Here is an 18,948-nt window from a genome sequence, read left to right as displayed (position 1 = left end):
TATTTTCTTTTGGTCAATTTTTTTGGGTTGTCTATTTAAAGGAGAACCTACAATTTTGTTTTTGACTCAGGCTACCTGATTTATATCAGACAGGCCTAATCTTTCACAGGTCAATTGTTTGTTTGGTCACTGGAATGTGTGGAGATTAGCTCTCTCTTGGAGCTCTAGCCATTCCAGCCCTCAACAGGAGATGAGATTGCCTCATGGAGTCCCTCTCTTTCTTTGAATTTGTTTGGTCCAATGCTTGAGCACTATGAAAGCTCTAAGCCTCCAGGTTTCCTTCCAAATGAGTATTTGCTCTATCTTGTTTCTAATGTTTTCAGTTGTCATTTTCTTTGAAAAGGGTTATTACTGATGTCCCAGTAGATGGCCTAACGGTGTTTAGCGATGGATCTCCCTCACCAGGAGTCTTAACCTGGCAACAACCAGATGGTATATGGTACAGTAAGTTTACAGGTCCGCAGATAATCAGCCACCGGTTGGAACTGGCAGCAGCAGTGTTGGCCCTGGTCTTTCTGAGTCTCAACTATTTAATTTAATTTAATTTAAATTCTGATAGTTTGTATCTCTGTAATCTTTTATCTGTAATTGAATATTCATATTTGTCTCCAGTATGTGATGAACAACTATTAAGTGTGTTTTTAGCTGTACAAAAATCACTGTAACAGTGAACAGCTCCAATGTATGTAGCTCATGTGAGACGCCTTTTCCTGGTTTTCTCACTGAAGGAAATGCTTGAGCTGATTCTCTTGTTTCATTTGTTGTTCAGTCTCCAATTGAGAGTCATGCCTTGCATGATCAAAATGCAAAGGCATTAGCCAAGGAATCCCGCCTTCCTTTGGCAGAAGTACAAGCTAATGTCCACTATGCGCTAATCAGGCGTCTCACCCCTCCATTGGTGTGAGCCCCCGTGGGTACGGGGCCAACCAAATCTGGCAAATGGATGTTACACAATTTCCCCTGTTTTCTCCGTGGAAATATGTTCATGTTTGTGTTGATACGTATTCTGGTTATATATATGCCTCCCCTCAAAAGGGGGAAACACAGAAGCATGTGCGCGCTCACCTTACCCGTGCAATGGCGGTCATGGGCACTCCTTCCGCGCTCAAAACCGATAATGGTCCCGCTTATTGCTCCACAGCATTCGCTCAATTTTGTGTGCAATGGAACATCAAACATGTCTTTGGAATTCCCTATAATTCCACGGGTCAAGCTATTGTAGAGCGTGCCAATGGGACCCTGAAACGCATGCTCGACAAACTAAAACAAAAAGGGGGAATTGGGATTTCCCTTTGAGACAAGGAATCCCTGCTTTCAAGTACTTTGTTTACTCTAAATCATCTTAATCTTATTTCTTTTAATTCTCAATTTTTAGCTAGGACTCAGCATCATTTCCAGACCGACCTCCCTCTTCCTCGGCCCCAGGATCAATACCGTCGTTTACCAGACCCGAGGTGGTACGGGCCAGTCCCATTGATGACCTGGGGCTGGGGCTACGCAGCAGTTGCCCTTCCCTCTGGGTGGGTTCCTGCTTGTTGTGTCCGCCCTGCACTTAATGGTTGGCATCAGGGATTAAGCAACCCAATTCCTCAGTTCAACCTGCAGCTGCAGGAGATGGAGCCCGTGATCAAGAGAAAACGGGGAGGGAAGACATCCAAACCCCCCAGTGACTTGGGGGGCAATAAAGGGCCTGTCTGATCAAGCCGAGCAGCAACTCAAGGACCAAGGACTTCCAGAAACTCTGGAAAATTTTCTTGCTGCTGTTATAACAGCCTTACATTTTAATTCTGTTGTTATTTGGTTATGTTGTATGTGTGGGTTTTTACCAAGTGGGGTTGCCACTCCGCATTATATGTCTGCGCCTAATCACTGGGTCTGCCATGCTGCTTATATGTTTCAATTTCATGGGGAAAATGTGTCTTTAATCTATGAATCCCCTCTGTCGGTAGCTTCTATGTCATTTATCCCCACTCCCTTTAATTCACCTGAGATGGTGCTGGCTGAATTACAAAATGTAGACAAATCAAAGTTATTTGCAGGGAACTTTTCACAAGTTAAGCGCTTTCAACAATTTCGATATCAGCGCACAATGCCAGGTCTCTGTTTTTGTTGTCATGCAAAAAAATCGGCATTTCATAATTGGACACCCAAAAATCACAGTGATAAAATATGGGTAATGTGTTGCCAATCCCATGAAACTTTTCAGCGCCGAAACATGTATCGGGCTTATCATTGCCTTAAAACAAAAAAGGGGGAGATGTAGAGATTCGGCCTGAGGGCGTTGGCAAACCACGCTCTCTGAGGCTGCACCTCTGCATCTAACCTAGACCAATCAGGATACTACAGCACAGCAATTACCTCATATGTTAAAAGGATTACTTGAAGCCTATCAGTTTGCTCCACGCTACCTCGCAGGATTACTTGAAGCCTATCAGTTTGCTCCACGCTACCTCGCGGGATTATTTGAAATGATTTACGTGTATGTATAAATAAAGGATTCCCCTCTGTTCGGGGGGTCTTTCGCAGGAAATCCTTCTCCGTGTCATTCTTCCTCATTGCTTCCCGACACACAAGGAGCTCATCCTTCTTAACAAGCTAAAGCCTAATTAAAATGGGCTAAAAGATCAACTTTATTGGCGACCCAAGAAAAAAGCAGATACAAAAGCTCTAGCTCCATATGCTATCAACAAAACAAGAAATATAGCAAGATAAGTGAGTAAATGCAATAAAAGAATGTAAATAAAAGATTTTAAAGGCTTTAAAAATCAGTGGAATTTAACCACAACACTTTGCCTCCAAACTGGAAACTGGATGCCCCAGTGTCAGCTATCTTGGGCAACAAGCCCCAGGGCTGCTCAAGAAAGCCCCTTTAAAAAGCCAGGTCATGGTTCTAGTCTTTGTGGTTTCTCACCCATTATTAACAGGCCTGAAACTCTAGCTACTACAGTATGCTGGCTTTTCAGTGGAGAATGCTGTTGAATAGTAATGTGCAGATATCCCTGTCAGTACTTGCTGCTGGATCTGGCTCCTATAAGTCCTCCCTCAAAGGCTAAAACAGGCCTGAAAAGAGCCCTGCCTTTTACTGAAATAAACAAAGGCTTGCATGCTTGCAGTATTGTTGTGGTTGCCCAGCAATCCACACAATGGCCATTGCAAAGAGCATTAATTTCTTAAAACCACAGGCATTTCTAGAAGAAGAGTTGATCCTTATATGCTGCTTTTCTCTACCAGGAGTCTCAAAGCAGCATACAATCACTTTCCCTTTCCTCTCCTCAAAAAAGACACCCTTTAAGGTAGGCGAGGCTGGGAGAGCCAGGATACTACTCAGTCAGTAGAGCTTTACCAGTGCTGTAGCGAACGCAAGGTCACCCAGCTGGCACTGGAGCAGGCACACAACTTATACCTAGGGGACTAAGTTGTGATGTGTATTTCTTTAAGAGGATCACTCTCTTAACACACCTGTGATGCATTTAAGCAACCTTGTTTTCTGGTGGGTTGTTCTTCCTTTGCTTTCCCTCTTGTATGTTGCCGCTCCAGCTTTCTTTTAATCATCTTCCAAAGAAATAGACCTGTGTTCAACAAGACAACCTGGATGTTGTTTCTTGGGCCAGCAGAGACATTACATGGTGTTAGAAGTATGGATTTCTGTCAACCCCCACATCCACTTGTTTTGCAAGGTAATTTGGCTGAAAACTGGAAACGCTGGGAACAAACCTTTCGACTATATTTGACTGCAGCTGGAATTGATAATGTTTCAAACAAGCAGCAAGTAGCTATTTTGTTGAATTGTATGGCCAATGAAGCTTTGTTAATTTATAATACTTTTGTTTTTTCTGGTGGAGAGCCAGAGGATGTAGAAGGTCCTTGAAGAGTTTAAGAAAGAATGTGGTATTTGAACGTTATTCTTTCTGGAATCATTTGTTGAGACAAGTAGAGACTGTGGAGCAGTTTGTAACTGAGCTTAAACTAAAAGCTAATAATTGTGAATTTGGGTCTGCTTTTAATGAGATGGTTAGAGATAAAATTGTTTTCAGTGCAACCAAGAGACTGAAAGAGAGGCTGCTAAAGGAACCTAACCTTAACCTTGAGAAAGCAATTGAGATATGCCAGGAGGCTGAAGCAACAGCGAGTCAATCACAAACTATGGCAAATGTTTCTAAACAACTGCATGAGGTGACAGTGATAAAGGAGGAACATGATGAGGTTCCAGTTCAAATACTTGGATCTAGAAGACCACATGCTGAGTGGAGACGTGACAATGGAAGCGATAAGGAATGTTTCCAGTGTGGGATGGTGCATAAAACTCAAAAGTGTCCAGCATATGGGAAAATTTGTCACAAGTGTAGAAGAAAAAATCATTTTGCAAGACTATATACTATAACATCAACAGGGCATGACAGGACAACAAAAATATTAAGTTCATAATTTGGATCTACACAGTTTACTTATAGAAGTGTTGTCCCATACTGCTGGTGAACTGGATGGATTTCAAGCCCCTGGGTGGTATGTAACGATAAGAGGGCATACAGTAAAGTTTAAGTTAGATACTGGGCTGAAGCAAATGTTCTGCCATTAAAAGCATATAATGACTTGCCAGATAGGAAAGCATTAACTAAAAGTGATACAACTCTAGTGGCTTATGGTGGAACAAAGATAAAACCTTTGGTCTCTGTTGTCCTTGTAGTTCATGACATAAAACAGGAGGTTTTATGTAACAGACAAATAAACTCTTCCATTGTTAGGTAGGGTGGCCTGTGAGACTTTGGACTTGGTTCGTCATGTAGATGTTATAAGCCCAGCTAAATTGTTTTCACGTGAACATTTGTTTATAATATATTCCAAAGTTTTTGAAGGTCTTGGGTAGTCTAAAGGTTCCCATCATACACATGTTGATCCAACAGTTCCACCAGTGATTCAAGCATATAGAAAGATAACTTTTACAATACTATTTATTTATTTATTATATTTTTATCCCGCCACTCTCACGGAGGCTCAGGGCGGCTAACAATAAATATAAAAACCCCAATAAAACCCATAAAACAATTTAAAACAGACTAGAAGCCAACCAAACAGCCATATATCATCCAATGCTCTGCGGCGGAAACAACCAAGGTCTATCCGCTGATCTTTCTTCTTTAATCTGCCCATAATAATCTAGTAGAGCTCGATGGGGGGGGGGGGCAAGGTTTTCTTCAGCGTACCGGCCTCAACCATAAATCTGGCAGAAGAGCTCTGTCTTGCAGGCCCTGTGGAATGCAGAAAGCTCCTGCAGGACCCGTAGCTCTTCCGGGAGCTCGTTCCACCAGTTGGGGGCCAGAACCGAAAAGGCCCTGGCCCTGGTTGAGGCCAGGCGTGCTGACTTTGGGCCTGGAATGACCAACAAATTTGTACCCACAGTGCATAAGGCCCTGTGGGGGGCAAAGGGCGAAAGGTGGTCCCTCAGGTATGTGGGTCCCAGACCACGGAGGACCTTAATGGTAAGAACCAGCACCTTAAACCTGATCCAGGCAGCAACCGGTAACCAATGCAGCTGCCTCAGCACTGGCTGGATATGGGCCCTCCATGATGGATCACTGTGGCCAGATGTTTGGAGGACAGGTAGGATGCTAGTAGCTGAGCCTGGCAAAGATGGAGAAATGCTTGGCTGGCTACCTTCTTGACCTGAGTCTCCAATGCCAATGAGGCATCAAAGGTCACTCCGAAATTCCTGGCCTGGGACACGATGGCCAGTTGCGTCCCTGCCAAGGTGGCTTCCAGCCCTGCCCTCCTACCACCCAACCACAGGACCTCCATCTTGGAGGGGTTGAGTTTCAGGCGAAGCCTACACAGGCTTAAGGAGACATTAAGACAAATGGAAATAGTAGGTTTGATATTTAAAGTAGATGGGCCCACAGAGTGGGTAAATAGTTTGGCCATCACAGAAATGAAAAAGGGAAGTTGCATATATGTTTAGATCCCTGTGACCTGAATAAAGCAATTTGCAGGCAGCACTACACTATCCCTACAATAGATGATGTGCTGTGTCAGTTGGCTGGAATGAAAGTTTTTACAATTGTAAATGGTTATTGGCAAGTGAAACTGGATGAACAGTCATCACACTTATATACATTTAATACAGCACGGGGAAGGTATTGTTTTAATTGCTTGCCATTTGGGCTCAAATCTGCTAGTGAAGTATTTCAACAGAAAAATCAAGACGTTTTTGGCCATAGAAAAAGAATATTCATGATAGCTGATGATATGATTATATCAGCAAACATTTCTGCAGAGCATGATCAGATTTTGTTCAAGTAGTGGAAACAGCAAGGGCTAAGAACATAACATTTAATAAGGAAAAGGTTCAATTTAAAGTGGATCCTGGGAAGTACATGGGACATATAGTAACAGCTCAGGAGGTTAAGCCAGATGAAGAGAAAGTAAAGGCCATTAGAAAGATGCCACCTCCACATGACAGAAAAGATATTCTCAGGTTTCTGGGATCTGTACAATATTTGTCAAAAATATACCCAAAGGAGGCAGAACTTACTGACCCTCTAAGAAATATGTTGAACAAGGATGTTTCATTCCAGTGGATGCCTGAACATCAGGAGGCTAAAGAACCACGGAGGATCCCTAAAGCAGTGGTCCCCAACCTTTTTATCACCGGGGACCACTCAACGCCAGGGACCACTCATGGGGAACCACTCAATGCCTTTTACTGAGGCCCGGTGGGGGGGTAGTTTACTCCTCTACTCTCAACCACTGCCCTAACGCTCTCTGATCGCTATGGTAATGTTTAAACATCCCTTCAAAATAAGATACAGACACGCCACAACAATGAACATAAGGAACATTTTATTTTCACTCATGAAAATATTCACTATTTTAACTCATGACAATGACAAATCAATGGGAACCCTGAGCTTGTCACCTGGATAGCCCAAGGCTAGCTTGATCTCATCAGATCTTGGCAGCTAAGCAGGGTCAGCCCTGGCTAGTGCTTACACCAGGGTCGTGACATCTGCAACGAGATAGTCCCATCTGGGAGTGATGGGAGACAATGACACCCGAAGTGTGTTGTAAAGGGCCGGGGAGGATGAAGTAAAGGGCCGGGTGGGTGGGTGAGAGAAGGCGTCCTTCGGCCACCTCCTATTAGTCGAAGGACCACATGACCATTGTTTAGTGGCCAGGTACCCAGTCTGAAGCCATGAGCAACAATAACAAGTCTGTTATGGATTGCACTTTTTAAAAGCGTAGAAGTGCTGTACAGAGTAAAGGACTGTGAAGATTAACACTTCACAGAAATAGAGAGCCTTGGGTGACAGGTTCTTCCAAGTAATTTGATTGGTTAGCATCAGCTGAACAGAGAAAGACATGAGAGCTGCATGCTGACAGTCAGATTTCTGCCTTGACTGAATTGAGTCTGATTTCAGCCCTAGCTAAGAAGATTTTACTGATAGTTTCAGAATTCATCTTGGACTAAGAACAGTTTAACACAGACTGGAGAACTGAGGAAAAATTGGCAACAAAGTTCGGGAAGTAGGTGTATACTCCAATTCAGGCCAAGGAAAGGGGATTGATCTTCTAGTGAGAGGATAATTTCCTACTCAGTCAAAGAGGAAGTTTAGTTCTGAAGAATGCGAAGATCCCAGGTGGTTAAAAATCTCCTTTAGAAGCCTTAAGTGTCAGTTAAAAACTGGTTTTTCGAGAAAAGAGTTTTGAGTACTGGAAACAGTACCAGCCTTGGGTAAAACAATGGAACAAAAGCCTCTCAACATAAAGATTTAAAAGCTTTAAAAACTCTCATTAGCCTGAAACATAAGAATTAAATTCTGTGCATGTACTGGTTTTCAACCACTGACCTTTCTATGTTAAATAAAATACTTTTATTATTTTTGAATTTCAAAACTTTTTGAGTGCCATTTAAAATAAGTTAATGTGGACTCCTGGTCCTTCCCACAGTTTACTGTGCTGAGCTAACAGCCAAAATATCATACTGTGACAGGGTGGAACAGCTAGAGTTCTTCAGCAAAGAAGAAAACACATTATTAGGGCAGTTCAGTCAGTAAAGGGAAATAAAAATGGAGGGAAGTGACAGGACCATAATACAGAGAACATTGTTTACTTTGACTGGAAAAGGCTACTTTGACTGGAAAAGGCTTTTTGGGTTTCAAGTCAAGATTTTATCTATTGCCTACTACTAGATTCTTTTGGTTGGAGATGCCAGGGATTGAACCTTGGGCTTTCTGTAAGCAAAATAGATACTATTCTACTAAAGCACAATGGATGATGATACTTATCAGGATGATACAAATTTCCAAATTGTCTAAGAATGAGAATACTCACTTTGAGGTGGCTGAATAATCTCTGTATGAAGTCTGTAATCCTAGACATAACATTTTGACTTGCTGCTGCAACTTTGACCACCAAAATAAATATAAAAATGTCAAGTCGTCTGTGTGATAGGAAGTTTTGCAATTAGGCCTATGGAATATTTTTGTGAGGTACACAGCATCACCCAAACCAAGATACCTTGGACAGGGATAGGTGATGTGGGGTCTGATTAAATTGTGGTACTAATAGCATTATTTTTATTCACTACCGGAAAGTGGGCTATGTGGTGTTGTGAATATATGCAGTCACGATTGTGTGATTTTGAAAAAATAAATTATTCACAACACCTTGACCTGTTAATGCCAGATTATTGTCTCCAATCTCTTATTTATTTGTACATTAATTACCAGAAGCAGGTTTGTGAATGAGAAAACCTGAGTTTCAAGACCAAAGTTCTGACCTAACAACCCTTCTAGAGAATGTACAGATGATATAATTCTTGACTATTATATCAGAATTCTAGAAAACCTGCAGTGTACGGTTACATGCATTTTAAATATGTAAAAAGTGCCTTATTACAGTTTCAAAAATGTAAACAGAGCCTAATCTTATTCGGCATCCTCACAAAATAAATTCACATATTCACATTCTGGGGCTGTAGCTTCAGCCCTCCAGTCTTCACAACGTTTCTAAAAAAATGCTGAAAGAACTTCTCTTCAATTTCAGTTTTACATCAGGAATGGAACAGTTATGGCCTTTGCCTCTGAGGATTATATGCTTTTTCTTTGTGTGCTACACATCATGTTTTGTCATGCTCTTTCACATCAAATACCTAATAAAAGGTAAAGGTAAAGGTATCCCCTGTGCAAGCACTGGGTCATGTCTGACCCTTGGAGTGACGCCTTCCAGAGTTTTCTTGGTGGACTCAATACAGGGTGGCCTTGCTAGTGCCTTCCCCTGTCATTACTGTTTTACCCCCCAGTAAGCTGGATACTCATTTTACCGACCTCGGAAGGACTGAAGGCTGAATCAACCTTGAGCCGGCTGCTGGGATCGAACTTCCAACCTCATGGGCAGACAGCTTCAGACAGCATTTCTGCCACTTACCACTGTGCACCACAAGAGGCTCTCAAATACTTAATAAATTGTTTTAATGCTTAGGCTGGGCACTGTCTTTTTAGGAACTGGATTGTACACTAATACACACTTTCAGTATAAATGGATTATCCTCTAATATTGAGCTTGATACCTCAGTTATTGAGCTTGATACCTCCACCTGAAAAGGTGGAGACACATCCATTTCTCAGCTTCACCAGCACCAACCATTGAAGTAAATGGGCTTTGTCTGAACACAATAGATACAAAATATATAGCAAAGCATATATTGTGTAGCAAATACCATTTGTGCAATTAAGGTTAGATGAAGTAACTAAGCAACAGAGAGACTCTGTGTTGATATATTAGTTATTTATTAATATGCTACTGCATCCCATTTTAAAAAGTAGTTACCCAGTCCTTTGCTTGTGAAGTAGTTGCTTAGTAGAGCTTTGATTATTTGCCCACCTTAACCACTAATATGTAAGTGCTGTTGAGTTGCAACCAGCTTATAGCAACACCAACAAGGGGCTTTCAAGGCAAGTGAGAAGCACAGATGGTTCACCGTTGTCTGCCTCTGCAGAGCCTCTCTTGGTGTAGCTGCCGCGCCTGCACGTTTGCGTCCACCAGCGTGCTGGCGCCCGCGCCTCCCTCTCTCCTCCAGTCCCCGGCCTGAAAAAGGTTGGGGACCACTGATCTAGGGGTCTTAGAGCATACACTGAATAGGAGTAACTAGTGTGACTCGGTGGTTAAAAAGGCAAATGGGATTTTGGGACGCATAAGAAGTATAGTGTCTAGATTGTGTGGGGTGATGGTACCACTTTGTTCTAATTAGACCTCACTTAGAATACTGTGTTCATTTTTGAGCACTATGAAGAAGGATGTAGACAAATTGGAGCACATCCAGAGGAGAGCTACAAAAATGATGAGAGGTTGGGATACCAAGGCAAACGAGGAAAGGTTAAGAGAGTTTGGTCTGTTTAGCCTGGAGAGAAGATTACTAAGAGGTGAGATTTGATAGCCATCTTCAAGTGCTGGAAGGGCTCTCACATAGATGGAGCAGAGTTGTTTTCTGTTGCCCTAGAGCAGTGGTCCCCAACCTTTTTATCACCGGGGACCAGTCAACGCTTGACAGTTTTACTGAGGGGGGGGTAGTCTTTTGCCGAGGGACGTCACCACCAACTTTTGCCGAGGGACGTCACCACCACCGTGCTCCACTTGATTTCCCACCGGCACCCCTGACTTCCTGCTGCTCACTGGGGAGTGCTGCCAACAGCAGCTGCACAGTGCCACACCGAGAGGGAGCCCCAGCCATGGCGGCCACTGGAGAGCACCAAAGGTGAGCCGGTGGCAGAGTGTCAGGGCAGCCCCTGAGACAGCAGCCGGGGAGGAGGACGAGGAGCCACGGCCCAGTACCAACTGATCTACGAACCGGTACCTAATTCAAACAATTGTCAGCTGAACATCCAGAAGAAGTTCCTGACAGTTAGAGATGTTCCTCAGGGGAACAGGCTTCCTCAGGAGATTGTTTTCCTTCCTTGGAAGTTTTTAAGCAGAGGCTAGATATCTACCTCACAAAAATGCTGATTCTATGAATTTAGGTAGATATTGTAAGTGGGTGGGCAGAAGGGATGGCGTCCATGTTTGGTTCTTGTGGCTCTTTTTTGCATGCCCAGGAGAATGCTGATTACCACTTCATGGTCAAGAAGCAAATTTCCTCCAGGCCAGACTGACCAGGGATTCTAGGGGGGGCAACATCTGGGCATGGAATTGGGATCACTGTGGGTGGGCAGATAGTTGTAAATTTTCTGCATTCTGCAGGAGATTGATGGCCCTGGAGGTCCCTTCCAACTCTATAATTTCTGGATAGATTTTCACAAATAATTAAAAACTTATTTCTCACTCTCTGAACTACTGGAGTGTCAGGAATACCCATGCTCTAGATCTCTTTTCATTTGGCAGTTCCAATTACTTATTTTCTGTTCTTCTGCCTTGACAGAAATGGCATTGAACAATTCAGTTCTACAACAAAGATTCAGAGATAACAGAAAAAAACATGTTCAGTTTGATCTGGTGATTTCCCCAAAAGCATTTGAATACATTTCTGTACATTTGTGGCTCTTAATGATCTGAATAATCATAGATGGATTTCACTGTTCTCATTTTCTTTTATCTCTTGTCATGCATATCTTCCCACAGATCTGTCACAATACTGATAGGTTATTTTTTGTGTCTTCATTGTGACATTCTGTTGGTATACTTATCATCAGCATTCTAAACCATTTTTTAAATGAGCTGTTTCTTTTAGAGACTAAATATCTGTTGCTGTTTCTTTAAAAAAATTATTGGGCAATTTGCCCATTAAAAAAGAATATCGGGCAGTTTGCCCATTGTTATTAATTTGGACAAAGTATCTTTAGCACCCCACAACATTTAATGAGGATATTAAGATATTAGCACTTAAAGATATTACGAAATTCAGCTTTAAATTGATGGTAACATCATTGCAGTCTTTGCAAATGTCTTGGCAAGCCATCAGAATTCTGTTTATACAGGTGTTTTATTATATATTGTATCAAACCTACAGCTAATTTCAAGGTAATATTGCAAAGTTATAAACTATACATGTTTTTACTAACCAGCACACTTGTGCCAATATATGCAGGGGCTTAAAGAAACATGTTACACAGTATAAAATTTATTGTACAGTCAGTATTAAATATAAGTACGTTGCAGCACCAACATCTGGGGAAATATAATAATTTAAAATGGATTCAGGTAATATTTCCAAGCTTATCCATAACCAGTACATACCTGTTTCAGGCCATTTGGGAGTATGCTAAGGCTGAGATCCAAAGTGCTTCTTTAGGTGTGCCATGGGCTTAATTATGCCCAGTAGTCGTTTTGATTTGTTTTTCTTTAAGCAGGAGGTCCCTGCATTAGATTAAACTGCTTTTGGAAGCCCCCTCAGTTTCAAAAGTATTTTATTATAATATTGCCTGAAAGACTGCTGTGATGGACTGTCAAGGGTTAATGCCTCATAGAGTCCGATAACCTTTGAGTGGCAGTCTGTTCAAATGGAATTCTGCGGAGACTGTCAGTTAAAAAATGACAGTTGGTAACTGACAATTGAAGAAGACATCATTTAGTTCTGACTAAGGACTTGGAAGGAGACAAAGAGGAATGAAAGGATAACAGAAGATCCCAATTCAAGCCCCAAAGGGACAGAGTGTGGTAGAGCACCAGTGTGCTAGGGGTTAATCTGGAGAACAAGTTTTGATTCTCCACTCCTCCACATGTAGCTAGATGAGTGACCTTGGCCTAGTCACAGTTCTCTTAGAACTTTTCTCACAGAGTAGTTCTCTCAGCCCCACCTACCTCACAGGGTGTCATGGGCCCATTATGCACGGCCGCCGAAACGGCGATTTCGGGTCACATGGAAAACGCGGTGGGGGAAGACGCGGCGCATACCGGTTATGCACGGGGCGGGGCGCGACGGCGGCAAAACCCAGAGTAACCGATTATGCACGCGGCGATCCGGGCGCCGCTTCTGGTTGCGCCCCGGTCACCCGGAAGCTGCGCTTTCTTCCGCGTTTCACTGACGCGGCTTTTTCGGCGGCATGCACCGAAGCTGCGGCCGGTTGCAGCCGGCTCCGTGCGTTATCAGTGATTTTAGCCGCCGCCATTCCACCCCGAATGTGCGCTAAAACCCCCGTGCATAATGGGTCATGGGGAGAGGAAGAGAAGGTGATTGTAAGCTGCTTTGAGATTCCTTTGAGAAGTGAAAAGTGAGGTATAAAAACACCTCTGCAATTCCTGTCCAGTTAAAAGGGAGATAACTTTTAAAAGAGGAGTGATTCCTAATTTGTATATATAGAAGGATTTTGGGAACTTGGTCCCTGCCTTCTAAACATGAAGCTTCAGTGAAACTCAGAAAATTTCAGAGCAACTGCTTCTTTTCTAAAATACTAAATTATATATTTCTGTTGCTGGATGAGGTGGAATATCACTGCTATTTCTTCAGGTTTTGTTAGAATCTTTTTTTTGGGGGTACATGAAGTCTTCAAGGGGAAAGAACTAGTCACCTTCCCTTTCCTCTCCCCACAACAGACACCCTGTGAGGTGGGTGATGCTGAGAGAGCCCTGATATCACTGCTTAATCAGAACAGCTTTATCAGTAATCAGGACTGTGATCCTCAAACCTCCAGTGTTGTCTCAAAGAATTCAGTGTAATGTCAGAAGTATTATAGAATAAATGACTGGGGATTTCACTTGATGGGGACTTTTTTGTTGAGAAAATAGGCAACAAACTGTAGTTTCTTATTGGTTTTGCAATTTGATATTATAGCTAAGTGGCCGGAGAGTTACATTCTACAAACTTGAACTTATTTTAATTCAGGCATCTCATGGACAGGAAGCAATTTAAAATCCTTATTGTATTGTTAGCTCATATAATCATATAATCATAGAACTGGAAAGGACCTCCTGGGTCATCAAGTCTAATCCCCTGCACTATGCAGGACACTCACAACCCTATTGCTCATCCACTGTAACCTGCCACCTCCTTGAATCTTCACAGAATGAGCCTCTCCATCAGATGGCTATCCAGCCTCTGTTTGAAAATTTCTAAAGATGGTCAACCCACAACCTCCCAAGGAACCCTGTTCCACTGAGAAAACACTCTGTCACGAACTTCTGGATGTTCCCTGAGGGAATTCCCTTGCAGAGAGGGAAAGGTTCACAATCTGCCTCAGAGGGTCTCCTATCTGCTGGTCACCTACCTTGAGGAGCCATGCTGGACAGGGATCTATGGGTCAAGTGGTCGCCCTCACTGTCCCCAGCAATTTGTCCACTTCAGTTAAAGAGACCCATCTGAAGCCATCAAACCTAATCCCCTGCAATGGCCACAGAGCTCCCAGATCATATTCTATAACAATTATGGCAGTAACTTCATGGCGGAGTGACATGACTTTGTCTGAGAAGAAGCTTGCTAATGCCTCACAGAGTACTTCCAATTTACTACTATTTTGGTGCCTTCCCTTGAAGGTGGTAACTAATCTAACTACCTTATACATCTGTGCCAGGCATGACCTAGCGGATGCAATTTCTGCAGTGAAGAAGTCACGCTTCGCCATTTTCACCGCTTTCTCAAACACTCCCATAAGCGTGCAATGAGTTGTCCTTGTCGCCTCATCGCGAGTCTTCCCCCACACTCACTCTAGCTGTTTCACTTCCTTTTTCCTCTCCTGAAGCTCATGGGGAATACCAAGGAGCCTGTTTGAGATGAGGGCGGAGAGGGTTCCTAGGAGCAATCTCGTCAATGGCAGCTATCAGGCAGGACTGCCTGTTCTCTACCAAGGCTGCCAACAATATGCCAGAGGGCATCAATTCCTCAGAGCATTCAAGAATCTCTCAGATTCCATAAGTCTCTGTGGCCAGTCTAAAATACGTCCATCACCCAGATGGGGAGGGGGTCGTATCCTCAGCCAGGTCTTCAGGGCATGGTGGTCTGGCCAGCCTGATAGGTGGGACCAGCAACAAATAGCAAGAACCTTAGTGTCACCATGGCTGACACCAGATCTATGCCAAATCCTGGGGATGGAGAGTCCGCATGGGTGTTGAAGTCCCCCAAAATCAAACATCTGGGGAACTGCAACACCCAGGACACTGCTGCCTCCAGCAGGCCCAACAGGGAATCCAAGGGTGAAGGGGGTGAATGATACACCACTCAGATAGCCACAGTCTTGACTGATTCCTACCCTAAGCCAACACATTCCACCCTTGGGATCGATGGCTCTGGGAGAGCCCTGAAGGAATAAGCCTCCTGGACCAGAACCCCCCCCCCCCCCCCACTATGGAGCCAAGGCTGATGCAGGACCAAAAACCCAAGTGGAGCCAGATCTTTATAAAAGAGGAAAGTATATGAGTGAATGTTTAGAACCATGGGATGACTTTTCTGTGAAAGTATAATTTTTTTATAAAAGGAATTATGTTGGGTCAATGTTTAGCAGATCATGTCATATTGTAACAAGAAGAGCTTTAATGCAGTCACTGAATTTCCACAGCAACATATATGGCAAATCTAATTAGTTGCTCTTCTATAATTGTTCCAACATTTTTGTTACCTTTAAAGCACCGACATTCAGCTGGTGCATCGTAACCAGGAATTGGATTGCAACATTGCCTAACATAGTTTGCATCCATGGTGCTATGATAATATTTTGGAAAACAAAGAGAAATTAGATGAAAGAACAAAAGACTGCCAGAAAGGAAGAATGAGGAAAGGGAAAGGAGAGAGGAAAACAAAGACTAGTCTAAATATACATAGTAATATTAAATTAATGTATAAGAATATAACAGTGAAACTATGGAGAAAGCCAGGGGTATGGAAAGGTTAGAGGAACATATTGAGAAACCATCATCCATTTTCAATAGGATATGGCTAATATTTTTAAAACAGTCGGGGGCCATTGACAGACTTTAATACAGTTTGGGGCCATAGAGAGGCTTACAACTAGCAGAGAGAGGGTAGGATCAAAGATGTATTCCTCTTGAAGTCATCAGAGCTCACTGGGGAGAAAAATCTCAGATATACAGACCCAAGGGAACATTTGGGCAGTTAAACTATTATTCAGGACTCCTCCTCAATTAATCAAGGTGCCTTCAACATACAGCATTAATGTGCCTTCTGACAAACAACTCCAGCTGTACATTAGCATCTTCAACTAAGTGGTTTTCTCTTGACCTGAGACTAGACAGTTTAAAGCACTCCGCATTATTTATTATTTTATTTTATTCACTTCTTGCCTTTCTGCGCTTACAAGGTCTCCCAAGGTGACTAACTATTTAAAACATACATTATAAAACCATTATAATTTTAATTTTTTTTAAAAAAAGAGTTAAACAACAGGGTTAAGATGCATACAAAGCATTAAAAATTGTTGGGAAGAAGGGATTACTGAGGCAATGCCAAACAAAATAAAAAGTCTTCAGCTGATGGAATAATGGAGCAGCAGAAGGGAACAGACATCTCCTTGGGAAAAGAATTCCAAAACTTTGGTGCCATGCCTAAGAAGACCCTCTCTGTGAGAATCTCTGATTGCTCCCAATTACCAGGCTTCATTTAGGAAATAGAAAGCTTTTTATTGAAGAGAAGATGATTAGATCAACACGGGGGCCTTGCTAAGCCTGGGGATTCTATGCAAACACCCCCTTATCAACCCAAAGCCCTCGCCCCCTCCAGTGCCATATGGTTTGTCCACAAATGTTGGGAGTCCATGTTGATGAAATGGCTGTCCTGGCTCCAAGGTCTCTGAGATTGTTTCCAGGGCAACAGGGCAGAGAGCGCAATTTTTCATATTTAGAATTAACACAGGGTGGAATGCCTATGGGATCAAAGACATAATTCTACCTAGCGAGCAAGTGATACTAAACAGATTACATGGCAAAGGTAGGAAGTGTCACAGCATAAAACATCAGGAAGGATATATGGCAAAATTTCAATCAGGGTTTTGACACTCTCCTGGGTTGATACCATCTTGATCTCAAAAGGCTGGACCACCCAAAGCAGGCTCTCCGAAGATGACCATACTGGTTGTATGGGTTCAAAAGAGATTTGTACATTGTCTGTGTATTTGTAGACTATGCTTTTTTATATGGGGGGGGGGGAGTAACAGACAGTAAATCGTTAATGCTTTAACCTGGTCTGACAACCTTGAGTGACAAGGGATTCAATTGGAATTCTACAGGAAAGGATGATAGTTAAGGGGGGCAGTTAAGAAATGACAGTTGAAAGTGGAGTGAAAACAGGGAAGGAGCATTAAGCAGAGTGAGAGGATCAAGGAGGATCTTTGGAAGAAGGAAGAGGTATGAGTAATCCTTCCCCAAGAGAAATAACTCCTCATAAAGGGTGTGTGTGTGATCCTTATCAAGTGGTTAATAAGGGAAATTGGAACTGGTGTGAATGTTAAGTATTTTTGAGGCACAGATGCTTGTTTATTTAAGCAGTGACTGCCAAAAGATCTCTCACAAGAATTTAAGGACTGTATAACCAAACAGCTACTTGATTGTGACAAACTACTGTTTATATTTTAAAAGTTACCTCATTGCTGTTGCCTGTTCACTTTCTCAGCCCTAACAAGTCCTCCACCCTGCGAGAATATTTCTCAGAGTAAAGGGCAGACCTGGTATGCGTGACCAAAACCTGGGTGCACGAAGGCAAGAACGTTGCATTGAAAGATCTGGCAAGAATGTTGCATTGAAAGATCAGTTCTATTGTAGGGGAGGGGCAGTGGCATTCCTAACCCAGGAGGCTTTCTTCTTCAGGATTCTCTCAGCGCCATAAATCTCAGGATTGGAGTGTATTGGCATTGAGTGGGGCTTGGTGGAGAACTTGGTGGTGGTTAGCGTACTGTCTGCCCAGCACCCTTCCAGCTGCCCTGTCGAGCCTCCTGGAGGTGGTGATGACCTGGGCATTGCAGTACCCAAGACTATTCTCTTTGGAGAGTTCAATATCCATGCTGATTTGTCATCCTCTGTGTTTGGTTTGGACCTGGTGTCGGCCATGGTGACACTAGGGTTCTCCCAATTTGTTACTGGCCCCACCCATCAGGCTGACCACACCGTCAACTTGATCTTTGGTGCTGGGATAGGGGCAGATTTGCTGGCAACTTATGTCATCCTACTGCCAGACCACTATAACCTGAAAACCCTGCTGAGGGTACTACCCTCTTCCTGCTTGGGTGGCGGGCGCATTTCAGCTTGCCTGAGGAGACTTATGGATCCGTTTGGATTCCTGAATGCTCTATGGGATCCAATGCCTCCCAGCAACTCTTTGGCAGTGCTGGTTGAGGACTGGCAGTCCTCCCTGGCAGCAACTATTGACAAGATTGCTCCTCGATGTCCTCACTGACCTCGCCTCAAACTAGCTCTGTGTTATACCATGTAGGTAGCAAGAACATCTTATCACATGCTTATGGTGTATGAGATAGCTGTGAATGCAGCTAAATGGGAATTTTATGCTGCCTCTATTGTGTCTGTAAGCTCCTGCCTGAAGAAGAAGAAGAATAAGAAGGAGGAGGAGGAGGAGGAGGAAGAGGAGGAGGGGGGAGGGGGAGGAGGGGGAGGAAGAGGGGGAGGGGGAGGAGGGGAGGAGGAGGAGGGGGAGGAGAAGGAGGAGGGGGAGGAGGGGGAGGGGGAGGAGGGGGGAGGAGGAGGAGTTGGCCTATAGATGGCGGCTGGGACAGTTGCATAAGCACTAGGCCACCCAACTAGGCCACCCAAATCAGGCCACCCAATCTGGTAAAGACCCCCTCTAAAAAAAAGGAAAAGGAAATCAAGACAATAATAATTATTCCTGGATAGGAATATAATACAGAAGAAAAGATACAGCAATGCCTCCTCAATTATTACAAAGAATTGTGTGCAGCTCCAAAAGTGGAAGATGTTGGGATAAGTGAATTTTTGCAGGGAGTCCCAATAAAAAAGTTTACACAAGAAAACCAAAAACTTCTAAATCAAAAAATATCAGCTCAAGAGCTT

At 43.2% G+C, this 18,948-nt stretch overlaps 1 protein-coding gene across 1 annotated transcript in view; it reads left to right on the top strand.

The window, feature by feature from the left end:
* Positions 1 to 3,536: 3,536 nt before the first annotated feature.
* MDFIC (MyoD family inhibitor domain containing) overlaps positions 3,537 to 18,948 on the top strand; it is a 108,062-nt gene continuing 92,650 nt past the window's right edge. The window contains exon 1 of the mRNA XM_077338460.1: positions 3,537 to 3,677. Coding sequence (XP_077194575.1) covers positions 3,624 to 3,677 — 54 coding nt within the window. The 5' untranslated portion in view covers positions 3,537 to 3,623. The remainder of the gene's footprint in view (positions 3,678 to 18,948) is intronic.

The sequence above is a fragment of the Paroedura picta genome, chromosome 5, assembly GCF_049243985.1.
Source record: "Paroedura picta isolate Pp20150507F chromosome 5, Ppicta_v3.0, whole genome shotgun sequence".
Lineage (NCBI taxonomy): Eukaryota > Metazoa > Chordata > Lepidosauria > Squamata > Gekkonidae > Paroedura > Paroedura picta.
Note: the sequence above shows the minus strand (reverse complement) of the source record. Positions and strands in the feature narration are given on the sequence as shown.